The 27,644-nt window shown below is 52.4% G+C and overlaps 1 protein-coding gene across 1 annotated transcript in view; it reads left to right on the top strand.

The window, feature by feature from the left end:
- CREB3L1 (cAMP responsive element binding protein 3 like 1) overlaps positions 1 to 27,644 on the top strand; it is a 33,905-nt gene that overhangs the window by 5,401 nt on the left and 860 nt on the right. The window contains exons 2-11 of the mRNA XM_081063108.1: positions 14,003 to 14,231; positions 17,172 to 17,353; positions 19,819 to 19,897; positions 20,819 to 20,976; positions 21,671 to 21,820; positions 21,965 to 22,023; positions 22,208 to 22,276; positions 24,068 to 24,167; positions 25,056 to 25,182; positions 27,297 to 27,564. Of these exons, the coding sequence (XP_080919234.1) occupies positions 14,003 to 14,231; positions 17,172 to 17,353; positions 19,819 to 19,897; positions 20,819 to 20,976; positions 21,671 to 21,820; positions 21,965 to 22,023; positions 22,208 to 22,276; positions 24,068 to 24,167; positions 25,056 to 25,182; positions 27,297 to 27,564 (1,421 nt within the window). The remainder of the gene's footprint in view (positions 1 to 14,002; positions 14,232 to 17,171; positions 17,354 to 19,818; positions 19,898 to 20,818; positions 20,977 to 21,670; positions 21,821 to 21,964; positions 22,024 to 22,207; positions 22,277 to 24,067; positions 24,168 to 25,055; positions 25,183 to 27,296; positions 27,565 to 27,644) is intronic.

The following is a 27,644-nucleotide window of genomic DNA, read 5'->3' as shown; positions in this document are numbered from 1 at the left end:
AGTGCTGGATCCCAGGAAGGTGCTGCCTGATCCCCGATCGATCGGCTGTGAGGTCCCACGGGCTTCCCTGGACCAGCTGGGGATTCGCTTGGTTGTTCCTTAATATACGCATCCTGTCCTTTCACAACTAGGCACCAAAGGAGCTCCTATGCCGGTCACTATGCATAGTGACCTACATAAGAGAGAGGGGGAGGGAGACAGAAGCAGTAACCACAGAGCGCCATGCAGACGGAAGTATGGTCAGAAGGTTTCTCAGAAAAGGTGACCTCTGCACCCTCCCTCCCCAATGTCCCCATCCTTATTGACAAAGGAATTACTGGAATGCTTCTCAGCAGGGAGGACTGAAGCTCTGTCCCTTTTCATTGAGCATGTATAGGCATCATTATCCCTGTGCAAATGAAAACCTGAGCATTAGAGAGGAGGGGACATATTAACTCTGTTCTTGGGGCTAGAGTCCCATGGAGTGAGTGAAGGAGGGGAGAGAACCATCTTCTCTCCTGCTCTTGTCCTGGTTGGAACTTTGCTCTCTAGAGAAGGAAAGGTTATGGTGTCAGATGTCAGGGGCACCTCACCTTCATCTTCAGCCACTTCCCTCCTTAGGGCAGCGGGGATGCCTAAAGTGTTAGGAGCAGAACTGGCAGGCGCCTGGCCTGTGAGAGGAGAAGCCCCACACCCCATCCAGTGCCCTTTCCTTGTCCTTCCTCGGGGATGCTGCTCTCTGGGCTGCCTGGGAACTCAGACCTTTGCTCTCTGCAGCTCCCAGGACTCCCCAGGAGGGTCTGTTTATGTCTGGCCTGGCTGCTGTGCCGAGAGGGGAAGATAAAGGACACCCCTCTTCGTACCATGTGCTTCTTGCAAGTCTTGGTATGGAGGCCCTCTCAGAGCATCCCTCTCAAGGACCTGGCTTGCCCCTGAACCTCCCTCTAGAAACCAGCTCCAGATGCTAGAGAACAGGCTGTTCTTCTGGAAGTCTCAGCGCTCCAGGGGGCAGGATGGAAGAGGAAGATTTGGGTGGAGTTAAGTCAAGACCACGAGCATTGCTCTGGCTGGAACACTATGTAACCCTCTTGGGCACACTAGGGGAAGTCAGAGTAAAGTGACAGGACGCTTGACCAAGATTGGGGAGATAGTAGGAGGGGGTGTCTGGTTCAGAAGAAGCTGGGAAAGGCAAGATATGGCCCAAAACTGTGATCATCAGAGAAAATATGTGAAAAGGATTGATTTCTTTGGCTGTCAAAGATCCTGATCCCCATGGCCTCTGACACCATATCATCCATAAGGCCAACTTAACAGCTGGGGCAATAACAGGCTTCCCTGCTACTGGGTTCGTGTGCTCCTCTCCCAACTCTCCTGGGACAGAGCCCTCACTGCAGCTTCCTTGGCCCTTGGCTCTTGGCCCAGGAGCCACTTTACCCATCACAGACAGGCTGACACATCTGGGCTGGGCTCTGTGGTCCTACATAACAGCTGGACAGCAGCAGCTGTTTGCCTCTTCCCCTTCCAAAAGAATAACAAAAAATGAAAGCAGCAGTGGCGTAAGGCAGGCTCTTCAGGCCCTTGAGGAGAGCCGGGATGTAGTTCTAAAGCAGCGATTAAGGGGACTTGCTTTGGAGGCAGACAGGCCCAAGCCTTTGCCCTTGTGTTCCCCTCTGCCTGGAAGGTCCTCACCTCTCCTCCCCTCGTTTCCCTGACATGCTGTGTGACCTTGGGCACCTCACTTCCCCTTTCCAGGCCTTCGCTTCCTCATGGCTGAACTAGACTAAGAGTTCTTTGAGAGCAGGGAGTGTCAGTAATTGTTTCTGTCTATTGCCTAGTTATAACTGTAGTGACTGACTGCTCAGAAATTGTTTATTTGTCGGATGAATGGAAGGATGGAAGGAAGGAAGGAAGGAAGGAAGGAAGGAAGGAAGGAAGGAAGGAAGGAAGGAGTGAATGGGTGGGTGGATGGACAGTAGAAGAAAGGACACTTCCACACTTCCAACTTTGATGGTACTTTTTTTTAAGTGGAAGTTATTTATTCAAATAGTGAATGTTAATCTAAATCCCACATCTACCCTTCACTTTACCGTGATGGCCTTTTCTATTATGAAATAGATTGTTCACATAAAAGAATATATATAATGCATGTATATGAATTATAAAGTATAATAAAATGGATACCTGGATCCTCACTGCCTAGCTGAAGAAATAGAGCCAGCTCTGCATATCCTGGTCTCTCAAAGCTGCGTGAGGCTGGGCAAGAGGTGGGCTGTAGACCCTGAATCCACCACACTCTGGGCAGATTCTAAACAGGAATGTCCCGAGACCTGGTGCCTACTCCCAGGCCCGACCTGCCCAGACAGTGAGTCTACAGGTCAGATGGCAGATACCTAGAAAAGCACTGGGCAGCTGACCGTACCTGAGGTGGGGAGCCATTGCCATTAGCTGCTCAGACCCGGGAGCAAATCCCGGCTCTCACTGTTTATCATCTGTTTGAGCTTGGACAGGTCAGTGACTTCACCTCTTCCAGCTTATTTTCCTTATCCGTAAAGTAGTGCTGACTATAGGACATGGGTTTCTTACGAGGATTCAATGAGATAACTCTTGTAGAAAACCTAGCACAGTGCCGGGCACATAGTAAACCTTGTATGGTTGTTGCCACTGCTTTTATTCTGATTGTCACTGTCATTACCTAAAAGGCGGGTCCCCAGCTCTAGACAGCTCTTGGAGGAATGTCCCACCTTCTCTGTCCCCGTGCCAAGCCCTGATCATAGGGACTTGATTTTCTTATCTGTCTGACCTCTCTGGAGCGGAAAGCTTTTTTGGGCAAAGCCAAAAGACACCAGGCCCCTTCTCATGGCTCTGTCTTTCTGGGCATTGGGACACAGATGGCCAGGGATGAGCAAACCCAGGATCCCAGTGGATGGAATGGGGGGGGGGGCCCATATTTTGTTTCTAGTACTGTGCTAGGTGTAGGGATGGGGCAGCAAGAAATCAATCATTCGTTCAACAACCGGTGTGTGTGCTTAAGAGCATCAGAGCTTGGGTTCAAATCCAGGCTCAACCTCTTGCTAACTGAATAAACCTGGGTAAACTACTTAATTTCTCTGTGCCTCAGTTTTTTCAACCATTAAATGGGGATACTAATAGTACTTACCTTACCTTCTGAAACTTAAATGAGATAGATACTGCATGGAAGGAGCTAGAATCGTGCCTAGGACTTAAATATTAGCTATGATTATTATTATTATCATTACTATCAGGCACACTGTATGCTACGTCCTGTGTGAGGCCCTGCAGAGGGTTCACGGATGAACTCCATCCTATTTCCTACCCTCAAGGAGGTTAAAGTTTAAAAAGAGAGATGAGTTCCCTTGTGCATAGTTAGAGTGCAATGTATGATATTAGCCAGTGACCTAACAGTCTATAGGTGCTATGGTGGGACGAGAGGGAGAGGACGCTTCCAGCGGATGATCAAGGAAGGCGTCCTGAAGGAAGCGCATTTGAACTGGGCCTTAAAGGGTAACAGGAGTTGGAATGAGGAGATAAAGGGCAAAGGCATTCCAGGCAGAAGGCATGGTATAAGCAAAGGTACTGCAATGATGGAGTTTTTGTGTGTTTTTTTAATTTATTGGGGTGGCATTTGTTAGTAAAATTACATAGATTTCAGGTGTACAATTCTGTATTACATCATCTATAAATCCCATTGTGTGTTCACCACCCAGAGTCAGTTCTCCTTCCATCACCATAGATTTGATCCCCCTTACCCTCAGCAACCTCCCCCCACCCCACCCCCAATGATGGAGTTTACAGCAGGTTCAAGGAGCTGGGGTGGTCATCCAGCTAGGCTGGAGGGAAGACAAAGATGAGCAGCTCCAGCTAGCATGCTAAGTCAAGGTCCAATTACTACAGACCTTGAATGCGGTACCTAGAAGTTAGAAGTTTTATCAGCAGGCAGGAGGCAGGCAGTGATAGTTCTGAGCTGGACACAGTGGTGGTCCCAGCAACTCTGAACAATCTCAGTGTTAGGAGATCTAGAGTCCATTAGCGTGTTGTAAGCTGCCAGTCTGTCTAGATGCTGAGGGACCTTCCCTCAAAGGACACGGAACTATGGGCCCTCCCTGAGCCCAGTGTAGCCCAAGCAGCAGCTGACCCCAGGTCCCTTCTCTCCCCTGCCTTCCACCCTCTGCCCTGATGTGACTCTCACACTGGGCCAGGAGTACCAGTTCCCTTCTGGCTTTTTCATCCCCAGCACTTGGGCCAGACTGACCTGGGGAGGTCCAAGGCAACCCCACCCTTGCAGAGGGACAGGCTGTCCCTCTTAATCCTGAGCCCGGGCCTCAACCATGTCCTTCCTCCTGGCCCAACTCTGGGGCACTAATCGTGTTCCCTACCCTTCCTACAGCTGAGAACCCTCCACTATCAGGCAAAGCATGTTCCTGTGGGCCCCGGAGCCTAGAAGGATCAGCCGTCCTTCTGAGCCCAGCCCAGGCTGGCACCTCACCTCCGTGGCCCTCCCACTCATCAGCTGGGAGAAGATGCCCAGAGCCCCTTTCATCATCCTCCCAGAGAGGAAGTCCAGCCCTGCCCTCTGCTGCCCCAAAACCTTCACCCCTTTCTCTCCCAGGGCTGCAAATCAGTTCCACATTTAGGATCTGGCATATACCATCTGCTCAGAACTTTCCCCTCCCAGTCCGTTCAGGCTCCATTTCCCCCCACCCCACATGATCAGCTCATGGGGTCTGCAGAAGGGGAAGGGTTCCTGCCTTCAGTGACCCCTTCAGAGGTCTGAGAGGGAGCTGGACTGTGGCAAGGTACCAGAAGGACAATGGACACAGGGATAGATGAAAGAGGAAGGGTAGAAAGAGGAAGGGGGTGGGGCAAAGGGAGAGCTTGAGCAAGCATATGAGGGGATGAAGGGTTGGGGGGTGGTGAGGGAAGGAGCGAGGTAGTTCCCAGCTCAGCACATTCCTGAGACATCTGGACGGTGCTGGAAGGGCCCCAGCTGGCCTGCATGGCTGTGGCTCCAGATTCTCTGTTCTGTGATGTCAGGACCCAGCACTCCCCCTCCTCTGAGTCCCACTGGTGAGGGGTCCACCTTGGGGCTGAGTGCTGGGGTCTCCTCTCAGGACCCCTTACCCTCAGTGAGCAAGAAAGAGGCTCCTGGGGCAATGGAGGAAATGCCTGCCCCAGACGAGGGCCTGAGCTAGTGATAGAAGGCAGACCCGGAAGAGCCAGGGATTTGCTCATGCAACTGACTCAAGGAGATTCCTCCTTTGGGCAGATGCCAGCCCCCTCCCTTCTCCTTGGAAGGGAGATGGAGACAAGAGGAAAGACTCTGGAAATGGCTGCTTACCTTGAGCTGTGTGATCCTGGGCAAGTCCACTCCCTCCTCCAGCTCTCAGTTTTCCTCTCTGTAGTAATAATAACAGCTACATTTAATGAGAGCTTTCTATGTGTCCTGCATTGACCAAAGCAGTTTACAAATGTTATTTCATCCTCATAGCAACCTGGTGAGACAGCTATAAGTTCCCCTAGTTTATAGCTGAAACGGAGGCTCCGATTGGTTAAGTAACGTGCCCAACACCACACAGTGGATAGCAGAGCAAGGATTAGGACCAGGTCTGTCTGCCTCCCTCGCTCATAACCATTGAGTGGCATTGCCTCTACAAATAAGAGGAGATGGACCTAATGATGCCAGAATGCCTTTGCGCTCTAAAATTGTAATGATTTCTTTTGGCTATCATGGGGCTCTTCAAGAAGGGCAGGGGCAGGCATTAGTCACACACTGAGTGGGGGAAGGAGGGCAGACACATCTGGCTGCAAAGCATCACATGGGTCAGGAGACTTTGGAAGTCCCCTCCCCTGGGGCCCCAGAGAGATCCAGACCCCAGGGGCTGGAGTCACAGCCTGATCCCCAGCTGAGCCCAGGGGTCCCGTACCTTCCCTAAAGGAAGGGAGTAAATAAGGAGAGGGAATGCAACTTCTTCCAAAAATAAAACCTGAGGACAACTCAGACAGGCTGGGACGCTGAGGGAGCCAAAGGCCGAACGCTGAGTGCACTGAGGAGAGGGAAGAGGCCAAGGGAATTCCAGCCAGAGCTGGATGGCAGGCTCCAGCCAAGGAGGGCCTTCCAGCTGGCCAAGGGCTGGGAGAGCAGCTTAGCTGGTTGGCCACTGGGCTCTGTTTATACTCTTGGGCCTGGCCTAAGCCTGGAGTAGCTCCTCCAGCACTGAGGAGAGGGTGGTGGTCCCCAGGTACCTAGTCTGGCCAAGGCTTAAGGCCTTGAGGAATAGCAACCTGGAGAATGGGTACAACAAGCCTCAATAAGGAGGAGCCATGGGAAAGAGTCCAGGTGCATGGAAACTGCCTGGAGCAGGAGCAAGCTGGCATCAGAGTGGAATTCAGGACAGCCATTCCTGGAGGCTCAGCTGCAGAAAAAAGTCCTCAGTCCATCAACTCACTGGCACACTCCTTCATTCACTCACTCATTCAGTCAGTCAGTCACTCAGCAAACACCTGAGTATCTAGAGTGTGCTTGGACCAATTCTAGGCTTGAGAGATATGGATGAGAATTGGACACATCGAGACGTAGAGGCAACATGGCTGCATCATTTCAAGCTCCCGTAAGGACCTGAAAAACTACCCTAAGGGCCATAGAGAGTCATCAGTGGATATTGAGCAGGGGAGTCCCATAATCATCTTTGTGTTGAAGATCCCTCTTGATACAAGGTGGAGAATGCTCTGGACCTACCTTCATAAATGGGGTAGTCACACCACTAGTCTGAAAGCCTTTTGAGAGCAGGAATTGGGCTTTGTTCATCTTTATATCCACAGGGCTGGGTACACAGTAGGTACTCAGTAAATACTGAACAAATGTGTGAGTGATGAATAAATGGATATGGCTGGATGTCCTTATTCTCCAGAGGCCCCTAGTGGCAGCCTTGGCATTGAGTCTCCAGTGTCCTGAGGTGTCCTACAGGGATCCTCCAGCTACTGCCTATGGACCAACATCTCCAGCAGCCAAACCGTGGGCTGCTGTGCCCTTAATGGTGCCAGTCATAGCTAATCCCAGCCCTGGGCTGTGGCACTCACTGCCATCGCTTCCTCCTGCCCAGACAGTAACTGGCACCCACCCCAGGGTTGGGCCATAGCACATGGGCTGGCCGGGAGCTTGCAGGCCAGCTCTCCACTTTCCTGAGGGACCCATATCCTGGCCAGGGAAGGGTTACCAGTGTCAGGAGGAGAAACTGGAGTGCCAGACCGACAGGGTTGGGGGCTGGAGACCGCTCTCCAGGACTCTGCTCTGCAGGGAAGCAGCCTCTGATGGGTGCCAGCCTGCCCTTTCCTTTCTCCCTTCCTTTCTCCAGTGCACACGCACAGAAAAGCTCAGTTGCCCATATTGCCCCCTCCTCCAGTCCCAGCCCTCACTATCTCAGCCCCAGGCAAGCCTGGGACTCCCAAAATTCCCTTGCTGGGGTCACATGACTCACTCATCTCAGGCACATGGCTTGGCACAGTCAGCATTTAGTTCTGTGGTCGTGTGAGATTTTGAGCATGTTCATGTGAGAATGTGCACGACCACATTTGTGGCTGTGTCTGGGGTGACTGCACGTGTGTGCGCATATGTGTCTGTTTCAGATCACATCTGAGGAGTGTGTCCTCACTGGATCTGTGTTAGTGCCTGCAGTGTCGGCCTGTGTGAGCCCATGAGTGTATGAGTATGTGCAATAGCACCTGTGCTGGGCTGTCTATGGAACTGTCTGAATTGGTCCATGGGTGTGGAGCTTACGCTGGGTGGTGTTTCCCTGTGTAAGTAGGAACCTCACAGCTCGTCTGTATAGCCTGTGTACGAGAGTGTGAGTGTGCTCGTGCACACACACACACACACGCACACACGCACAAAGAAGCATTTCTGCTTATTTGGACTTGGGCTCTGTGGTAAATAGTTCTCTAGGGGGAAAATCTGAAACCTCAGCAGCTGCCTTCCCTGCGCCTGTGGGGAATGGGGGATGAGTGAGGTTGGAGGTTGGAACTATGTGCTCCCCTTAACCCCCATGTCCTGCCAGGAAGGCTCTGGGAGGAGCTGGCTCCTGGGACAGGGAGAACCGGCTCCACCCCTTCCCGGTCCCCAGAGAGGCCAAGGCAAAGGAAAAGAGCCCACTTTCTGAGGATTAGTTTCCCTCACCTTGTCCCTGCCACCCCTGCCTCAATAGGAGCACAGACTATAACCAATGGGAAACTGAGATCTGGAGAAGAAAACCACCTGCCCGGGGATCTCCTGAGTCTGAGTCCAAGGCCTTTTCCCCTTCACAAGACAGCCTTCAAGTCTAGCTCTGGGAAGGCAACCCCCAATGCCTGGATGGTGATGCTCAAGGACAAGAAGGGCCTGTCTGACAACCGGGTACCCAGAGGCCCACCTCCCCTCCCCTATCCCACACACATACACACACGGGGCACAGCAGTGACTCAGACTGGTGGACCTCCAGCTCGAAATAGGGGCAATTTTCTAGTGACCACGAGGAAAGTAACCATCCAGGAATGTATGGGTCAGTGTGTCTATGGGGGTTGGGGAGTGGGGGCCCAGCCCGTGGGGAAAGGGAAGGAGAGAAGTGTAAGAGGACTCTCCTTCCATCTCTCCCAGAGCTCACTTTCTTGGAAGGAATGTCCTGGCCCAGAATTCCCCTCCCCACTCCGTATCCCACAGCTCAGCCTGGACCCATTCTGGTCTCCTCCCTCCTTTCCCCAAGCAGAAACTGAATCAGCCTGGGTCGGGGGAGGGGCAGAAAACAGGGATGGGGGTGCAGGCGCCGAGGGGTTAGGGGCATGAGGGAAGGTGGCGCTCTGAGGCCACCTCGGTAGGGGGTAGACCCTTCTCCCCCACACACCCTCGGCGGACAGCTTTTCCCTCTCTGCATTCACCCCAATGGAAGAATTAGGGGAGAGAACTGACAGGAACTTCAGGTGGTCCTATTGCCGGCCCGGGAGTGTCCCCCTACCCCCACCAAGGACCGAGACCCCGCTGCTCCATCAATGCGCCCGCGGTAGGGTTATTCAAGGAGGGGCGGAAGCAGCTCAGCTGGAAAAGCTGCACAGGGACTTAAGAATTGGGGCCCGGCCTCCCCTTGGAGCTGGGGACCTTCAAGAAGACCCTCCCTCTCCACTTCCCCTGCTTGCGGTGGGGGGTCGAGACGGTGCTACTGCTGTGGGCTTAGTACATTGTGGGACTTCCGGGCCCACCTGGAAGCTCAAAGGGGCCGTTTCTGCCTCTGTCCCAGGCGCAAAAGGAGACACAGTTCGGACCCAGTATAGTCCGCCTGTCGGTGCCCCGGCGCTCTGCGGGGCCCGGGAACTTCCTCCACGCGAGCCCTGCCCGCCTCCCGCTCCCAGGCCCCTGCGGCCGCAGCTGCTACTGCAGCCGGCTTCTCGCTGCCTCCTCCCATTGGCCAGGAACTCCGCAGATCCCGCCAATGAGCAGGCCGGATTCCGGCGCCGGGCGGTCCAAGCGCGCAGCGTTAACCTCCTGTGGGCCGCGCCCAGCGGGCAGGACCCTGGTCCTGTTTTAAATTTAAAGGGTCGGCGGTAGAGACCGGCTTAGGGAGGGACTGCAGCCGAGGGGGCGGGGGATCCGCGCAGGAGAGCCCCGGACCTCTCCTCCAAGATAGTGGAGTTGGCGCTGGCTGCGCGTGGCAGCCGAGAAGGCGCTTGTGTTGGCATGACTGTAGGAAAAAGTCTTTAACGAGGAGGGAAACAAATCATAATCCAGTATTTCCTTCTCTGGCTTCCCACCCACCCACTTCTCCCCAACCCTTGCCCAGAAAGGCACCTCCAAAGACTGCTCATCCCCAGTCGAACCTTATCCCCCTCGGAACGATGGCCCAAGACCCCCCTGCCGTTTATCGATTCCTGTCTCCCACCCCCAATAATTTACATCGGATAGTCTGAAACCCGAACTTTGTGTGTGTGAACTGCAGGGAGAGCTGAGTGTGGTTACCGGGGAACAAGGGGCCCTGCAGGGGCTGAGGAGGCCTGAGATGCCCAGAGTTGGCTTTCCAGGGTCGTGGGGAGGGTGGGTAAACAGGAAGAAGTGAGAGGACAACAAGGAGAACGTGTCCCACACCTTGTCAGCCCCAGGGCTGCGAAGAACGCCTCCCTCAACATTACCAGCTCACTGTGACCCTGGATAGGTAGGTGGCTTTCCCTCTCTGGATCTCAGTTTCCTCGTTAGCAAATGGGAGAGGAGGGCGTGGACCATGAGCTTTCTCAGGTCCCTTGTCTCCAGCTTGATGATGTAAACCAACCATAACTGAGCTTCTCTGAAAAGCCAGACACCCCATAGAAGTAGGGCTACAAAGTTCTCTAAAAGGAGTCCCCTCTGGCATGCTCCCATGAGCTGGAGGTGGGCCTGCGGGTGATGGAACACGACAATTGTTGCCACCAGAGGTGGGCCCAGCACACATGGAACCCCTGAGCAACGACTGGCTTTTCTGAGTGTCTTCCACCCCCACCCTGCCTGCCCCTTGGCCGCCCTCTTCTTCCACTTGGCTCCCACCCTCTGGAAGCTCCATTCTGCTGGTCCTTGGCTGCTGTTTCCAGCAGGTGGGGTGGGGGCTGCTCACAAAAGGGAACCAACTGAGCTTCCTCAGCATGTTCCTATGGGCACCCCAAAAGGGATCTCTGAAAAGGATACAGCTCATCTGCCTGGAGCCAAGGCCTTCAGGGACCCCAGCCCCAAATGGAGGAAGTGTCTTTCCTCTTTTCCTCTCCCAGGCCCCAGGAATGGGCTTGGCAAACCCTTATCGTTTGAAAAGCAGCTGCTGGATAAATACCTTAGCAGCTGACTCACTGCTCAGTCCTGTCTTCACAACCCCCTCCCCCTGGTCTCCACACCAGGTCTTTGAGAGACCCTGAGCAGGGGCAATGCTCCCCCAGCTGGGCTGGCCCAGGCTCTGCAGAGGCTGTGTCTGGCACAGTCCTGCCTGTACCTGGCTGGGTGGTTGGGGGTGGCGGAGAGAGGGTTGACCCTGTACATGCCTTCATCTAGGATCACAGTTATTCTTAGAGACCTGTTCAGCTGAGGCCTCTACCTCCTGGTACCGCCTCCCACCAGGTATTGACGGACAATTGACATACTGATGGCATTGCCCTCTGGGGCACAAGGCCTTGTCTCTCCAGCAGGTGAACAAGATACAGACCCTGCCTCAGTGAGTTTACTGTCAGGCAAAAGGGAATGTCTGCTGCAGTTGGGGAAGGATTGGGCAATGAGGAGTTGTGCATGTTTCCCAGTTCTGCTTGGCTCCCTGGGCCTCAGTTTCCCTATCTGTCAAATGCAGACATATAATTTCCTTATCTCATTGGGTAATTGTGAGGACTGAATAAAGTGATGTATGTGAAAGCACAACAAAAATGTAAGATAGTGATGATCAGTTCTGGCAAACTGGGAAGAGGGGGAGTACCTCAGTCAATGGGGTTTCTGAACTCATTTTCTCTTGGATTCTCTGATCATGCATTGTTTGGTGGAAAGACCAAACCACCTGAGCGCTAAGCTCAGCTCACCTCGGGCCCAGAGTTAGGCTTTTCATAATAATGGCTAACAAGTACATACTAGGCGCTGTTCTAAATGTTAGACGTACTTACTGCCTATACAGAAGGTGCCAAGAAAAATGTATACACATTTTAAGAAAGGAAAACTATATTAAAATTGAAATACTCGATACATACCGATAACAAAAGATGAATACAAGTCATGCTTGACTTCTGCAATGACAAGAGGTGCTCAAAGTGGTGACCATCAGCGTCCAGACACTTCTGATGATGGTGAACTACTTGAGCTTGAGCAACGTTGACCAAAGAGTCCACTTATATACATTTTTTGGCACCCCTGATATGTATATGTATTTATGTATTTATTCATTTTATCCTCATAATTCCGAGGTGAGGATTAAACACCTAACAAATATTTGATCCTCATGACAACAACGACACTATGAGGTAGGAACTATTACTCCTCCTTACAGATAAGGAAACTGAGGCGCAGAGAAGCAACATAACTTAGCAAGCAATGGACCAAGGAGTCAAAAGGAAGTCTATCTGATTGCGGAGCTTCTGCCCCTCCCCTGCTCCCCACAGACAGAGGCTCATGTGGCTCTGAACCTTATTCTCAGACAGGGCTTTTCTGCTCATCCCTTCTGGACGGGGACAGGCTCCAAGTATCCCAAGCTAGAAAGAACCAACAACTTCAGACCTCAAACCAATCCCCCATAGCCAGTCCTTAACCACTCACCAGGTGGGACCCCAGGGCCGGAAGCAATCCCCCCATCACCATCTCTTCCAACCCACCAGCAAATTTATTCAGTCAGTAAGTAATGAATGAAAAACAGTAATATTTCCTTACATATTTATAATTCTTTAGAGAGAAAAATAAACGCCTACTATGTACCAGCCACTGGGGGCTTTATTAACAATAAGAGGTAACATTTGTTAAGTAATTAATGTGTCCCAGGAACTGTTCTAAGTGCTTTAGGGGTTAGGGGCACTGACTTCCCACACAGTTGACAATCTGCGTATAACTTTTCACTCCCCAAAAACTTAACTACTAATAGCCTGCTGGTGACCGGGAAGCTTACTGATAATATAAACAGTTGATTAGCACATATTTTGTATGTTATATGTATTGTATACTGCGTTCTTACAATAAAGTAAGGTAAAGAAAAGAAATGTTATTTTAAAAATCATAAGGAAGAGAAAATACATTTACGGTGCTGCACTATACGTGTTTATCAATAATGTAGGTTTACGTCATCTGTTTACAAGATGAAAAAAATCCACAGATAGCGGACTGCACAGTTTGAACCCACGTTGGCCAAGCATCACCTGTATTAACTTGTTTAATTCTCACAATAAACCCAGCAGAGGAACTATTATCATCATCCCCCCTACACAGAGGAAGAAATGAAACATAGAAAGGTTAATCAACTTTCCCAGGATCGTGGAGACCAATACCGTGTTTCCCCGAAAATAAGACCGGGTCTTATATTAATCTTTGCTCCAAAAGATGCATTAGGGCTTATGCTCAGGGGATGTCATCCTGAAGAATCATGCTAGGGCTTATTTTCCAGTTATTTTGGGGGCAACACGGTATATTTCAGACATTTTTGCTTCTAAGAAATATATTTTACATCATTACCAAGAACATACACAGACACATAATGGAGATTTAAAAATTACACCGGGTGTTTAACTTTTCTGAGTGCCATGCACTCTGATATTTTCGACTCTGTTTTGTTCTGCTTTAGTTTTTCTTAAATTCTGGTCATGACCTACTAAATTGATTTCACAACCCATTAATGAGTCACCACTCACAGTTTAAACGGCACTGAGTCATAGCTAGAAGCATGGAAGCCAGGATTTCAACCCAAGTAACAAGGTGCCAGAGCCTAACCTCTTGGGATAAAGAATGGCTTGGAAAAGGGAGATGCTAGAGGCATGAGGACAGGTGCAGACTGAGCTGATGAGGGAAATGGAGGCTTCCGTAATCCCGCCACCTTGCATCGCAGCAAACGGTGATACAAAAGTCACTAACACTGCTTTGGAATGCGAACTTGCTGGCGTAGACACAATTTCAGTCTTCCTATGAAGGAAGTTAAGTGGACTGAGAGACAGACTTGAGCAATCTAAATAATGTGACCAAGGTCACAGTGCCAGAACTCGAGCCCTGTGTCTTGTTGCCTGGTCCAGGAATCCTTTCACAGCATCCAGAGCTCATCCTTGAGGATAATGATGGTGAAACTGGAGGTGGAGGTCATGGGATGACAGTGGTGCTGGTAATAATAGAAATGATAGTCGGCACTGGTGATGCGTATCGTGGTGAGGTTGGTGGTGCTGGTGGTAGTATTAACGATGGCGGCAAGAGTGATGAGGAGCTTACAGGGACAGTGGTGGTGAAGGCAAGGTTGGGGGGAACACCACAGCAGTGTCTGCACCCCCTTCTCAAGCTAAGCTGGCTCCCCTCCTCTTTCCATAGCACTTCCCTGAGCACCTGGACCATTTTGGGGAGAACATGGAGGACTTCTCCAACGACCTGTTCAGCAGTTTCTTTGATGACCCCGTGCTGGACGAGAAGAGTCCTCTACTGGACATGGAACTGGACTCCCCCACACCAGGCATCCAGGCCGAGCACAGCTACTCCCTGAGTGGTGACTCGGCGCCTCAGAGCCCTCTTGTGCCCATCAAGATGGAGGACACCACCCAAGGTAAGAAAGGGTGGAAGGGCCCAGAGGCCCAGGAGGGGAGGAAGTTTTTTAGTGACTGGAGCGGAACACTACAGGCTGAGACTCCCAGAGGCTCTCAGAGGAGCCACCCACAACATCTCTCAGGGGGGCTGCCTCCTTCCTTTTTGTCTTCCTTCATATCAAACCCATATGGGCACTTCTCAAAAGAGTTTGCTGCTGGCTTTGGTCAGTGATGTGCAAAGGATGGTTCCCTGGGAACTTGTTAGAAATGCAAATTCTCAGGCTCCACCCAGACCAGCTAGATCAGAAATCCTGTGGGTATGGCCTAGCCTTCTAGGTGATTCTGAAGCACACTTGAGTCTGAGAGCCACTGACTTACAGGAAACAGGGTTTGGAGTGTGAGGGAGGGGAATAAACCATAAATGTGGACAAGTTATCAAGACTCTGGGACCTTCCCACCTCCTCACACTGTGATGTCTTCTGAGATGCTACCTTGGAAAGACTCCTGCACCTACTTTTATTCCTGAAGGGAGACTTCTCTGAAGCTCCCCTCTCTCCCCATCTCCCCTGCTTTTAAGCAAAGGACGCTTTGAGTCTTTTCTCTCAGGTAATCAACGTTTAAGAACTCCAGGTAGTGCCCCACCTAGAAATGGTCCCTTCAGGCATTTCTTCAAATACAGGCGGTCCTGGTTTTATCGTATTTGTCTGGGTTATCATGGACACATCTCTTAGACTCGATAAGCCTCAGTTCCTTCATCTACAAATGGAAATAGTAATAAATATTTCGATAGCACTCTCGTTTACAAAGTGCTTTCATGCTAATTATCTCATGTATCTCTCACATTTCATAGGTGAGGTAGGAATCACTTTTCTCATAATCCCCATTTAACTGGTAAGACAAATGAGACTCTAGGAAAGCTGAGTCGTCTAGGTCACGCAGACAGTAAAATGCCAGGGAGGGACTTGGGAAGCAAGGAAGCCCCTGATTCTGACCCTCACACCCTTGCCACCCCCACATTTGCCAGCCTCGAGGGGCAGCAAGGGGTACTGGGTTTGGAACCAAACAGACTTTGGTGTGTGTCCTGCTGCCTCCACCAGCTGCAGGGTGATCTGGACAAGTTACTTAACCTCCCTTGGCTTCTGTTTCCTTAATTATAAAATGAAGAGAACATGTGTCTTGAGAATTCTAGACAGGATTAAAAAGTATATACATAAAGTACCCAGCACATAATATATATCAATAATTAGTGGCTATTTTCATTGTGCCTATAAAAGTCCTATTAATACTGTAGTGGTTCTTATTCCTCTTTCCCATTAGAGGACAATGGTCTTGAGTGATTTTCTTAATATTCTTATCTATTAAAAGGGGAAATATGTGCCTGCCCCATAGGATTGTTGAGAGGAATGCCTCAGTTCATATGTGTCCAGGGCTTCGAGCTATTCTCAGCACAGGAAGTGTGAGCTGCTTCGGAGGATCTTTGAGATTCCCCAGGGAGAGAGAAAGGCCTTTGTACCCCACTCCCTAACCTCACCCCAAGGGCAGGGACACCTACTGGGGTTTTAAATGGCTCTAGGGCTTGTGGTTGCTGAGGTCTCAGCTTCCCTTCATGCCCTGGCCTCAGCCAAGCCTCTGAAGTCACCTCAGTGAGGCCTCAGGCCCCAGCCTGGGGAAGGGCAGGGTGTGGGGTGACTCCTTCCCATGGCAGCTCAGCATGGGGCCAGCCCAGCAACTCCTTGGACACCCCAAGTCTATTTTTAGAGTAATTTGTGGGCCGTTTGCAGGGGGCAGCTTCCCGGAGGCCAGCAGGCTGGCCCTGTAATTTGGAAAGATTGTGGGTGTTCCTCGAGCCGAGAGGCAGCCTGTGGCCCAGAGCTGGGGCACTCAGGCTCCCAGCAGGGTGGGGCCTGGCCTCCGAGGTGGGATCAGGCAGCCACTGACCCCAATCCCCACCCACAGTGGACCCCAAAGTCTAGAGTCCCCTCTAGCCTTTCCTCGGCACACTGGCTCCCTAGACCCCTGCCTCACCACAGCTTCTCTGGCTACCAGTGCTGGGGTCACTATGAGCAGGGCTGACTTGGGGTGGAGGACTGGGCCCATCAGCAAAAGGGGCAATGTCTGCCAGCCCTGCGGCCCAGGTGAGGCCAGGAGGGCCACTAGGTGGGCGGGAGGTGGACACTGCCTGGGAAACCTGAGCATCACCCCTCACCCCCCTAGTGCCCCCAGTCACCAGGTCCAGTGCATCCTTCCTCATCTTCTCCTGCTGGATGATTTCAATAGACTTCTGCAGGTCCCTGCCTCCATCTTGCCTGCCCCCAGTCCCGTGGCCACACGGCGGCAGAGTGATCTTTCTTAACATTACAGATCTGAGCATACTTAAAACTCTCCAGTGCCACCTTCTTACCTTTAGGACAAAATCACAGCTGTGAGCCCAGCCTCCAGCGCCGTGCCACCTCTGCTGGCCGCTCTGACCCCATCTTCCCTTGTTTTTCCATTCCAACTGCACTAAACTGCTTATGACTCTCATTAGATCCCCAGCACCTAGCACAGTGCTCAGCAAATGTTGGCTAAATTACAGTAATTGTGTTAACAATAGCTACCGTTCACTGAACATTTACTTCTCCTCGGGCACTTTTACTGATGAGCAATTTAAGGCTTCAGATAGGTTGAGCAACTTGCCTAAGGTCATATAGCCAGTCTGGAGGGGTCCAGGTCTGTTGTGTAAGCCCACTTTGTAAGCTGCTCTATGAAAAAGACGCCCCCACTCCTTCCGGCCCCAGCCCCCCCCACCTTTCCACCTCACAAGCAACCCCCCACCCCCACCATTTCCTGCCCGCCTCCCAGTATACCCTACCATCCCTCCTCTATCCAGTCCAGAGCAGCTCCCAGGGGGCGGGGTGGGTGGAGGGTGAGCCCTCTTCTCTGGACGTCCCCTGAGCCTGGGTCCTGCTCCCTCCCCCTAGACGTGGAACATGGAGCATGGGTGCTGGGACACAAACTGTGCTCCGTCATGGTGAAGCAGGAGCAGAGCCCGGAGCTGCCCATGGACCCTCTGGCTGCCTCCTCTGCCATGGCTGCTGCTGCCATGGCCACCACCCCGCTGCTGGGACTCAGCCCCCTGTCCAGGCTGCCCATCCCCCACCAGGTGAGTCTGGGGACGGTTTGTAAGGAGCTGAGGGAGGGAGGACGGGTGGTAGGTCTTTGTGGGAAGAAGCATCCAACGCCCTATGTACCCCAGGGTTCTGTGAACAGGGAGCAATGTGACCCTCAGGGCTGAGAATCGGAACTCCCAGACGCGGCGTCTGACTCCCTCTTGGGCTGCCTGTACACCATCCTAGGATGTGCACAAACCACAGAACTCTTAGAATAAGCTGGGGGCCTCACTGTGTGCAGAAAAAGGCTTATAGGAACCCAGGCAGGGCTGGGTGTCAGGGGCCAGGTCCAGAGTCCCAGAGATGAAGACAGCCTTCTCCGGGCCCCAAAGGCCAGAGTGCCCTCTAGCCTTTCCCCGGCAAACTGGCTCCCCAGACCCCTGCCTCATCACTGCTTATCTGGCTACCAGGTGACAGGGCCACTACGAGCAGGGCTGACTTGGGGTGGAGGACTGTGGGCCCATCAGCAAAAGGGATGAGGTCTTAATTTTCTCAAAGTGACAGCATTTTACAAAAGAAAAAAGACCAAAATGGGGATATAACATGTGTGCTATATTTCAGTTGTTTACATTCTTGAGATTAATATTTTTAACCCAAACTGTCATGCCACCACCCCCGCCCTCTGCGCCCCATGAATGTATAGATAGCAGCATTAAGCGATAGATCCAAAGTTGATGTCTGAAGACCCTTCTGGGAATGTGAGGCCCAGAGCCCTGGCCCCTGGGAGACGCCCTGCCTGGGTCCCAGCTCGGCTCTCATTGTGCTCTGGTCGTATTGCATTCCCTCTTTCTTGTTCAGCCTCCTTCTCTATAAAATGGCAGCACGAGCTACCTCTAAGGCGCTTCTGGCCCTGAGTCTACGAGGGTAATCTTAAATCCCCAGTCTGAGTTGGGCCAGGCTGGCCCTGCCCCCTGCTGGCCACACAGCTCACCTGATCAGAATGTCGCCACGGGTCAGCCAGAATGTATAATAGATGGGTCTGCCCCTCCCAAGCCCTTCCCTTCCCCACTACTGTCCCCAGGGATCAAGAGTTGGCTGCATATGTGGAGGAGATTTTGTGACCCATCTCCAAGACTGGCTCAGCGACTCCTCAGGGCTTCCCTTCCTGCTTTGGAAGGGAAGGTGGGATAGCAGCAGCAGGCAGGGTCTTTGAGGTTGGGCACTTGCCTCAGAGAAGGCAACCAAGGCTCAAAGAGTTAAGCAACTTGCCTCAAATCACACAGTCAGAAACACTGGAGATGCACTGCAGATTCAGTTGCCAGATCTCGAAGCCCACGCCTTCCCTCCGGTGAGGTCTCGACACCCTAGTAGCACAGGAATCAGGAGTCTGGATGGTCAGGCATGAGCTGTGTGACCTGTCACATAAGTGACATCACCCTCCTGCACCACAGTCTCCTCATCTGTCACTTGAGGGCTGAGCTGGGATACAGACCAGGGAACCTCCCAGGTCCCCACCAACTTGAATCTTTTGTGATTCTTACTCATCTGCCTAAATTTGGGATTCTATGTCCCATCCACAACCTCATGACCTCTCTCTGTTGGTTTTGGACCCTGAGGGAAGAGAGTCCAGGAATCCAGCACTCACCCACCCACCACAGTGCCTTCCTCAAAGAGAATACCACTCACGTGTGTGTTGGCAGTCCTTTCTGGGACAGAAAGTTGGAATAGAAAGAAACAGGAATGTATATTTGTTTAAAGTATAAATTGAATTATGTCAGTCCCTTACTTAAAACCCTTTGGGGCTCCTCCCTGCATCAAACTTCTTTATCTGGATTCTAGTCCCCCACCCCAATCTTCTGGTGTTGTTTGCTACCACTCCACCCCTGACACACACCGCTACATTCTGGACACCCTGAACACTTGCAGTTTCCAGAACCAGCCATGCACTGTCTGGCCTCTGTGCCTTTGCAGGTGCTTTGCCTTCTGCTGGAATACCTTTCCTCTCACTCGCCGCCTGCCCCATCCTTTATCTGGAATACTCCTATGTACACTTCAGGACTCACTTCAAACTTCAACTGCTCAGGGAGCTTTCTCCTTCCCCAGCCAGTTAGTGCCTCCTTCATCTCTGCTGTTGCTACCATTCATTGAAGAGCCAGGATACGCCAGACATCACTTCTCATTCCCATGGCAACCCGTATACCAAGGCTTCTGTGGCCTTCAGAGTCAGCACAGGGTCAGTCTCCACCGAGAAGATGGCACTGGCCTTGGAGGCCACAAGAAGCCCTCCTTCTCTGAACTTGAGGCTTCAACTATACTACTTGGCCACCATGCTCTTCTCTTAGATCTGACACGGCTCCTCCAAGCACCAGAACTTGTCTCTGCTCCCTCTGGGCTATGTCCAGTCACCTTCCCAATTGTGGAGGACAGACCACCAGCCTCATGGAGGGAAGTGGGGTGGATGACATGGTGGGGACAGCCCCGGGGGCAGCTGATGGAGCTGGACCTGTCTCTTCCTCAGGCCCCGGGAGAGATGACTCAGCTGCCAGTGATCAAAGCAGAGCCCCAGGAGGTGAACCAGTTCCTCAAAGTGACACCAGGTAAGTGTGTCCAGGGAGGAACTCTTTTCCTCTCCAGTATTAGGAGACAGCATCCCTGCTCCCATGACCCAGCCTACCCATCTCTCTTGACAGCCACACGTCTCCCCAGAATATCCTCTCCTCCCTGCCTTGACCACTTTCCATCCCTCCAGTGCCCTTCTTACCCAATCTCTGACTATCATCACTATTATCAACAGCTTCTCACCCTCTTTGCTAATCCCCCCTCCCATAATTCACTAACTGAAGCCCACTCTTTTGCCATCCATCCATAAATCTGGGCATTCTTTCCTACCCTGGGAGCTCTCCCTGCAGCGAGACTCTTGGTTCTCCTGCTTTCTGCCCAGGCCTCTTCCTGACCATTTGCAGAACGTCAGTCTTCCTGGGGCTATGGCCACAGAGGGACAGCGCGGAGTGGGGTGCTGGGGAGAACAGTGCTCCTGGCTGTTCTGCAGAAAGCCCGGTGCCTGCGTGTTGTTACCCTAAAGCTGGAAATGGAAATTCTGGGGTAGTTATGGCTGGACATTTTGAGGTGGCAGGAAGGAAGGGACAGGCTGCTGCTCACCCCACAGCCCGATCCCCATGAGTCTGGCTGTGGGCAGACTCCAGGCACTTCTGGGGATTGCCAAGCTGGAGGCTCATGAAGTCAGAGATGGGGGAGGGACTCCAAGGACCCAGCCTCTGTGATATCCACACCAAGGACCCGGCTTACAGGAGCCATGAGGTAGAACCCAGGAATCAGCTTCTGAGCTGTGTGCTCCCATCTTTCTGATGCCGTAGAGGGCCCTCTCCTCTTACAGCCATTCAAGCCCCAGCAGTCTTGAGCACTGAGAGGCTGGCTTAGAGCCATGCTCTGCTGAACTCTGAGGTCCCAGCACAGCTGGGGTGCAACTCTGCTAACATGGCTTCCTCTGCTCTCCCCAGAGGACTTGGTGCAAATGCCTCCGACACCCCCCAGCAGCCACGGCAGCGACAGCGACGGCTCCCAGAGTCCCCGATCTCTGCCCCCTTCGAGCCCTGTCCGGCCGATGGCCCGCTCCTCTACAGCCATCTCCACCTCCCCCCTCCTCACCGCCCCTCACGTAAGCAGCTGGGGGTGGTCTGGGGCAAAGAATTGAGTAAATCCACCCTGACACACCACCAGTGGGGAAGAGTCTGGATTGCCAACCGCATCAGAATTCAGAGAGATGCCTGCCTGGCAATTGGGAGTGAGGATCTTTCACTGCTGCCTTGTGGTGAATAGGAAACAAGTAGAGAGGTCCAAGAGGCCTGCTGAACCCACGCTGTTGCAGAACCAGGACTAAAACTTGACTTTCCTGACCTCCAGGAGGATGGCCCAGGCTTTCTCCAAGAAGCACTGTTTGGGGAGCAGTGCTCAAGAGGCCCAGAGTCCCCCAGGAAACGTGGAGCTAGGCCCTGAGCCCTGGGATGGGTATGGAGCCTTCCAAGTCAAGACTGTAGGGAGATGAAGAGCGTACTGTTTAGGGGACCCTGGAGAAGTGGGCTTTCAGGTGATGGATTCCAGGATGGGATCTGGGAAGCTCCCCGAAAATGTACTGAGTGCCTAACATGCTGGCATCCCGGCACTGTCCTAAGCACTTGGTATGTGTGACTGAGTTTAATTCAGATCTGTCCCTTTCTCAGATGAGGCAGCTGAGGCTCAGAGAGTTGAGTGCTTTGCCCGGGTCATACAAAGAGTAAATGGCAGAGCTTGAAGTTGAACCAAGGGCTGTCTGGTTTGTAACCAGACATGGTTACATGTCCTGTTTCCCACAGAAATTACAGGGGACATCAGGGCCACTGCTCCTGACCGAGGAGGAGAAGCGCACCCTGATTGCAGAGGGCTACCCCATCCCCACGAAACTCCCCCTCACCAAAGCCGAGGAGAAGGCCTTGAAGAGGGTCCGGAGAAAAATCAAGAACAAGGTAAAGCAGGACCCAGACCCTGCCTTGAGGTCTCCTTGGTGCATGGGGGCCTCTGCTCCTTTGACAATGCCATCCTTTAAATTGGGGGGCACGAGGTGGACACGAGGCCATGGTAACCCCTCTTTTGGGGTCTTCCCCCTCTAGATCTCAGCTCAGGAGAGTCGCCGTAAGAAGAAGGAATATGTGGAGTGTCTAGAAAAGAAGTAAGCGTCCTGGGTGCGGTGGGGGGCCTGGACCCTACTCCCCAGTCTGCCCTGCTCTCCCTAGTCTGTCTCACAGGGTGCCAGGGGCACGGGGACAGGGGATGAGATGATGGGGGGCAGAGCTGAGGGGGCAGCGGTGAGTCTGGGGGCTGCTCCTGAGCCTGTGACTACTTGACCCGTGCAGGGTGGAGACATTTACATCAGAGAACAACGAACTGTGGAAGAAAGTAGAGACCCTGGAGAATGCCAACAGGTGGGTGGTGCCACCTGCTTCCCGCCCTGCCCCCTGCCTTCTGTACCCAATGCCTGGTTCTGGCATAGCGCTGGGAGGCAGGAGAGAGAAGAGGCAACTGAGTTCAGGATGACAGGACCCCCAGAAACGGACCCTGCAGCCTGGGGCCTCCAGCTTCCCATCCTTCTTTGTCTGTACAGAGCTCTAGATACTTGCAGGGCTGGTGAGATGCTTCCATGAGAAGGTGTAGAGCAGCAGTTTTCAAAGTGTGATCCTTAGACCAGGAGCAGCAGCAGCAGCCTCCCCTGGGAACGTGTTAGAAATGCTTACTTTCAGGCCTCATGCCAAGGCTACTGAACCAGGATCTCCAGGGAGAGGTCTCAGCAATCTGTGTGCCTCGGCCCTCTGGGTCACTCTGGCGCACCCTGAAGTTAGAACCACAGGTGTAGATGTTTGCCACTCAAAGCCAGTTTCTCCGACAAACAGCATCAGCGTTCCCTGGGAGCTAGTGAGAAATGCAGAACCTCAGGGCTCTTCCCAGACTTACTGAATTAGAATCTGCATTTTAACAAGATCCTTGGGGGACTCTCCTCTATGGTTAAGTTTGAAAAACATTAGTGCAGAGCCGGCCCAGAGCCTGGTAAGGGGTCAAGTCACAGCTCTGGATTCATATCCCACTCTGCCATGTTAGTGGTTCTGGGAAAACTGTTAAACCTCTCTGTGTCCCGGTTTCTTTATCTAAGTAGAGATGATAGAAGCACCGTGTCACAGTCATGGGAAGACTCAATGAGACAGTGCAACTAAAGGGCCCGGCTCTGTGGCTGGCATTTAAGAACGCTCCGTTCGTGTTATCATAGTTTTTCTTTTTTCTTTGTTATTGTTGTTATTCTGACTTCTTCGTAGGGCCCAGCCAAAGGTCTTTAATGATTATTTGCTGGGATCATTAAAATAACGTAGACAACAGATGGCATGTAGCAGGTGCTCAACAGAAGGCTTTTTCCTTCTTTCCTTCCTTCTCCCCCAGCTTCTTCAGCGGGATGCAGCTCCTCCCCTCATTGGCCTGGAGAATGCCCCCATTCAGGGAAGGGGAGTGGGAACCCTCACCCATCTACCTTTGGCCCAGATTCCTTTTGCGCCACCTGCTGTACATTGTGGGAACTGCACCCCCACCGCCAGGCTGAGTGGAGATCGTTAACTGTTTGTCCGCCAAGCGTGGGATGAGCACCCTGTGTGTGTACCGGCAGGATTCCACGCTGTGTGGGACCCAGTCCTTACCGTCAGGGGCCCACAGTTAGCTGAGGAGACTGACATGGAAATCCATAAATAACCAAAGGGTGACAGGTGCTGTGATAAATGCAAAAACGGCAATAAAATTAACAAAAATGATAGCCACCATTTACTGGACACTCACTATGTACCAGACAGCTGCCAGACATTTCCTCCTTATTAGCTCAGGGTGTTGCGGGGTGCAAAAGAGGGAAGGTCCATTAAGCTGTGGCTGATGTAGGGTAAGAAAAAGAAGGTGACCTCAGCCCAGGTGGACAGGCCCTCCTCCAAACCCCACGTTGGCCAGGAGCTCACCCCTGAGCTCCCATAGGGTGACCCAGCTATTCACCATGAGGCAAGACTCAGGTGCCCGAGCCACACCACAGAGGAACCAAGCAGGAGGTGACCTTTTCTGTCTTGACGGAAATGGGCACCTGGTGAGGAAGCCAAGTCTGGAGCCAGCCCAGATGCTCCACCAGAGAGCTCCAGGAGGCAGAGATGCCTGCTGGGTCAGAGCCTGCCGGGTGACCGCTGTGCCCTCCTCAGGACCCTGCTCCAGCAGCTGCAGAAACTCCAGGCTCTGGTCACCAACAAGATTTCCAGACCTTACAAGATGGCCTCCACCCAGACTGGGACCTGCCTCATGGTAGGTGCTGCTACCTTGCCACAGGGCCACTGGAGGACACGTGTCCTCAGGCTAGCTTTCTGGGGATGGGGGGGGGGTAGGGAGGAGCTTTGAAGGATTAGCAATACTGTGGGCAACATTACCCGGGCACATCATCCTAGTGCCTGGTTGGCTGGTTCCAGCAGACTCCAGCCTCTTTCACCAAGCCCATGGAACCTTCTAGAACATGACCTTCCCTGACCAATTCTAACACAGTGTGGCTGTGTAGTGACTCATGCGAACCTAGCTAGGGAATGGCAGAGCAAGTCCTTTGAGGAGGCATCTTCCATACCCTGTGGAGTGGAGGACTTGGGGAGACACAGGGAAGTATGCCTGGGTGTTTCTGGAATGAATGGTGGGGAAGAGAATGCTCTGCTCGTCCCTCTTCTAGCCTCTCCTGGAAATGTATAGCCTGTACGCTCCCCGCACCCTCTGAGATCTTCTTGTTGTCAGGTGGCAGAGCCATGATGTCGTCAGGGGTTATTTAGTTTGGGCTTTGGGACTCTTAGCCCCTCCTGCATCCCTGCATCTGGTGTGATGCTGTGTCCTCCCTGTCCCAGCCCCAATCCTCACCTCTACCTACCCCTTTCTTCCTTTCCTGATTCCTCCACCCTATAGGTGATACCTGCATTAGCCACTTTCCTTTTTCTTCCTGCAATGCCGGTGTTGGCCCCCTACAATGGGCTGAGAAGGCCTGAGCAGCCTCCTCCACCTTCTCCAGAGAGGGGGTAGTTGGCTCTTGGAGCTGCTTTCTTGGAAAGATACTGAGCCTCTTGCACCTATTGGTTTTGGAGGGGGAGGATTGGGGGTGGCCAGGGTTGTAGCCCCTCCCTGCCCCAGCTCTGACCACCACTCTCTCTCCACTACCAGGTGGCAGCCTTGTGCTTTGTTCTGGTGCTGGGCTCCCTCGTGCCCTGCCTCCCTGAGTTTTCCTCCGGCTCACAGACTGTGAAGGAAGACCCCATGGCCACTGACAGCGTCTACACAGCCAGTCAGAGTGAGTGCCCTGAGCCGGGCTGCCCTCCCCCAGCTCCAACTTCTGGACAGAAGCTAGACACAAGAGGAGCCAAGTTTTGGGTTTCATCATCTCATTCTACCTCCTCATTTTGCAGATAGGGAAACTAAGGCCCAAAAAGGGTCTATGATTTGTTCAATGTTCGCTTTGGAGTTGAGACTACAATGCAGACCCCCGGATTCCCAGCCCACCTAAGGGAGGTTTAGGGGATAATAGGAACGTTCCCACCCTAATCCCCACGTATTAGGGTGCCCGTGATTATGGGGCCTCTGCTAAGCACCATCAGTATTTCATGACTGGGACAGCAAATGAGCTTCAGCTCCAGGGCCATTTCCAATAAGATGATGGTGGCTGCCTGAAACACTGTGTTAAGGATTCTGAGACACCACTCAGGTGAACAGGAAGGAGTGCCATAGTCTATTAGTAATGTCTACCATGGGGAGCAGAAGGGTCGTGGTGGTATGGACTCAGATATTTAGCATCCCACAGGGGATTGCAAGATACAGCGGTGGAGAGCATGGCACTTCAGAATCAGTCATACCTGCCACTGCCACTTGCTAAATGCATGACTTTGAGCATGTGCCTTAAGCTTTCTATGCTTTAATTTCTTCATCTGGAAATGAGAGTTACAGTTCCGCACTTCCTGAATGTGGTTGTTGTGAAAACTAAATTATATGGTGTATGTGTGAATGCTTGCAACACAGATACAACGCATGGGTGGCAATGGGGAGAACTGGTATAGGGCACAGCGAAGAATAGTATAGATTTCCAGAGGCAGAAGATACTTCAGGTAGACCTCTAGAGGAACTTCCTGACTGTGCTTCATCATTTACCAGGAGCCAGTTATGTGGCAGGGCAGGAAGAGGAAGAGGAAATGGACGAGCAGTCAGGTAGCAAGGAGATGGGGAGAGTGAGTTTCGAGAAGGAGGGATACTGTAGGAGGGATACTTCCTCCCCTGTAGGGCGGTGAGGGGAGGAAGCAGCTGGCTAAGGGGAGTGTTAGGGGAAGAGGAAGTGGAGGCGGGGAGTGACAACCACTCCCTGGACATGTACAGCCTGAGAAGAAGAGAATAGGACAGTTGCTAAGGGATGTGGGCGGTGGGGATGCAAGGTCTTGAGAGCCATGGATGTTTTTCCAAGGCCAGAGGGGCCCGTGTACATTTGGTGGTAAGGGGAAGCCTGAGGAGAGGAAGGAATGGAAGTTGGGAGTAGGGGAAGAGTTGGGGGCCTGTGTTGATGAATGAAGCTAGGGTCAGAGTCGGCCAGGGAAGGAATGAGCTCCTCATTCCAAGTGAATGCAGTGGTTACAGGCCCAGTGTCTGGGCAGGGCAAAGAGGAGGACATGTGTGCGGTGGAGCAGGCTGGTGCACAGAGCTGGTGCATTGCACAAGCCCAGGGGGCCCCTTTCACACATTTTCACAGAGGTCAGGGCTTGAGAGCTGGCGGGGTGGTAATGGATCCTAGTGGGATTGCCTCTCACCTTCAGCTCAAACTAGTGTGGGACAACGTACCTGATAACCTGGAACCTCGATTACCTATTCTGTGAAATGGGGCTAAAAACATCAAGTTCCTGAGTTTCTGTGAGATGTCAATGATTTGGTACAGGTCAAAGGGCTTTGCACAATGCTGGCACATAGTAGATCTCCAACAAATGGGCTTTCTTTCCTTCGTTTCCCTGAAAAGCACTCTAGGGCCTAGAATGAGGAAGAAATTTATTCAGGGTCTCACAGAAAGTGAGTGATAAAAATGGACTCAGAACCCAACTCTCAGATGCTCTGGCCTCTGCTTATGAAGAGCTACTTTCTCTGGGTGCTTACTATGCACAATCAGTTACTTATTATCTCATTTAAACCTCACATCTACATGAAGTTGGTCCTAGTATCCCTATTTTACAGATGAACAAAGTGAGGCTCAGAAAATTTAAAGCAAAGGAATGACTTGTCTGAGGTCACATAGCTTGGAATTGTTAGAGCTGGAATTCAAATCCAGGCCTGCAAGATTCCAGGGCCCACGTCTGTACCTACTAGACCATGAATGTAGCCAGGATGGGAAGGGAGCCTCTTGGCACCTTGTCTCACCGCAAGCTCCCTCTCTAGTGCCCTCCCGAAGCCTCCTGTTCTACGATGAGGGGCCAGGGTCCTGGGAGGATGGCCACAGCACCCTGCTGCCTGTGGAGCCCCCAGATGGCTGGGAAATCAAACCTGGGGGGCCAGTGGAACAGCGACCCCAGGACCACCTGCAGCATGACCATCTGGACGGCACCCACGAGACCACCAAATACCTGAGTGAAGCCTGGCCAAAAGATGTCGGTGAAAATGGCACCAGCCCCAACTTCTCCCACCCTAAGGAGTGGTTCCATGAAAGGTGAGTGGGTGGCCCCTTCCCTTCCCAGAATCCCAAGCTCTACCTGCCCTCTGCCCACCCCTGGTCCCATGTTGGCCACA

This window comes from Rhinolophus hipposideros, assembly GCF_964194185.1.
Source record: "Rhinolophus hipposideros genome assembly, chromosome: 10".
Lineage (NCBI taxonomy): Eukaryota > Metazoa > Chordata > Mammalia > Chiroptera > Rhinolophidae > Rhinolophus > Rhinolophus hipposideros.
Note: the sequence above shows the minus strand (reverse complement) of the source record. Positions and strands in the feature narration are given on the sequence as shown.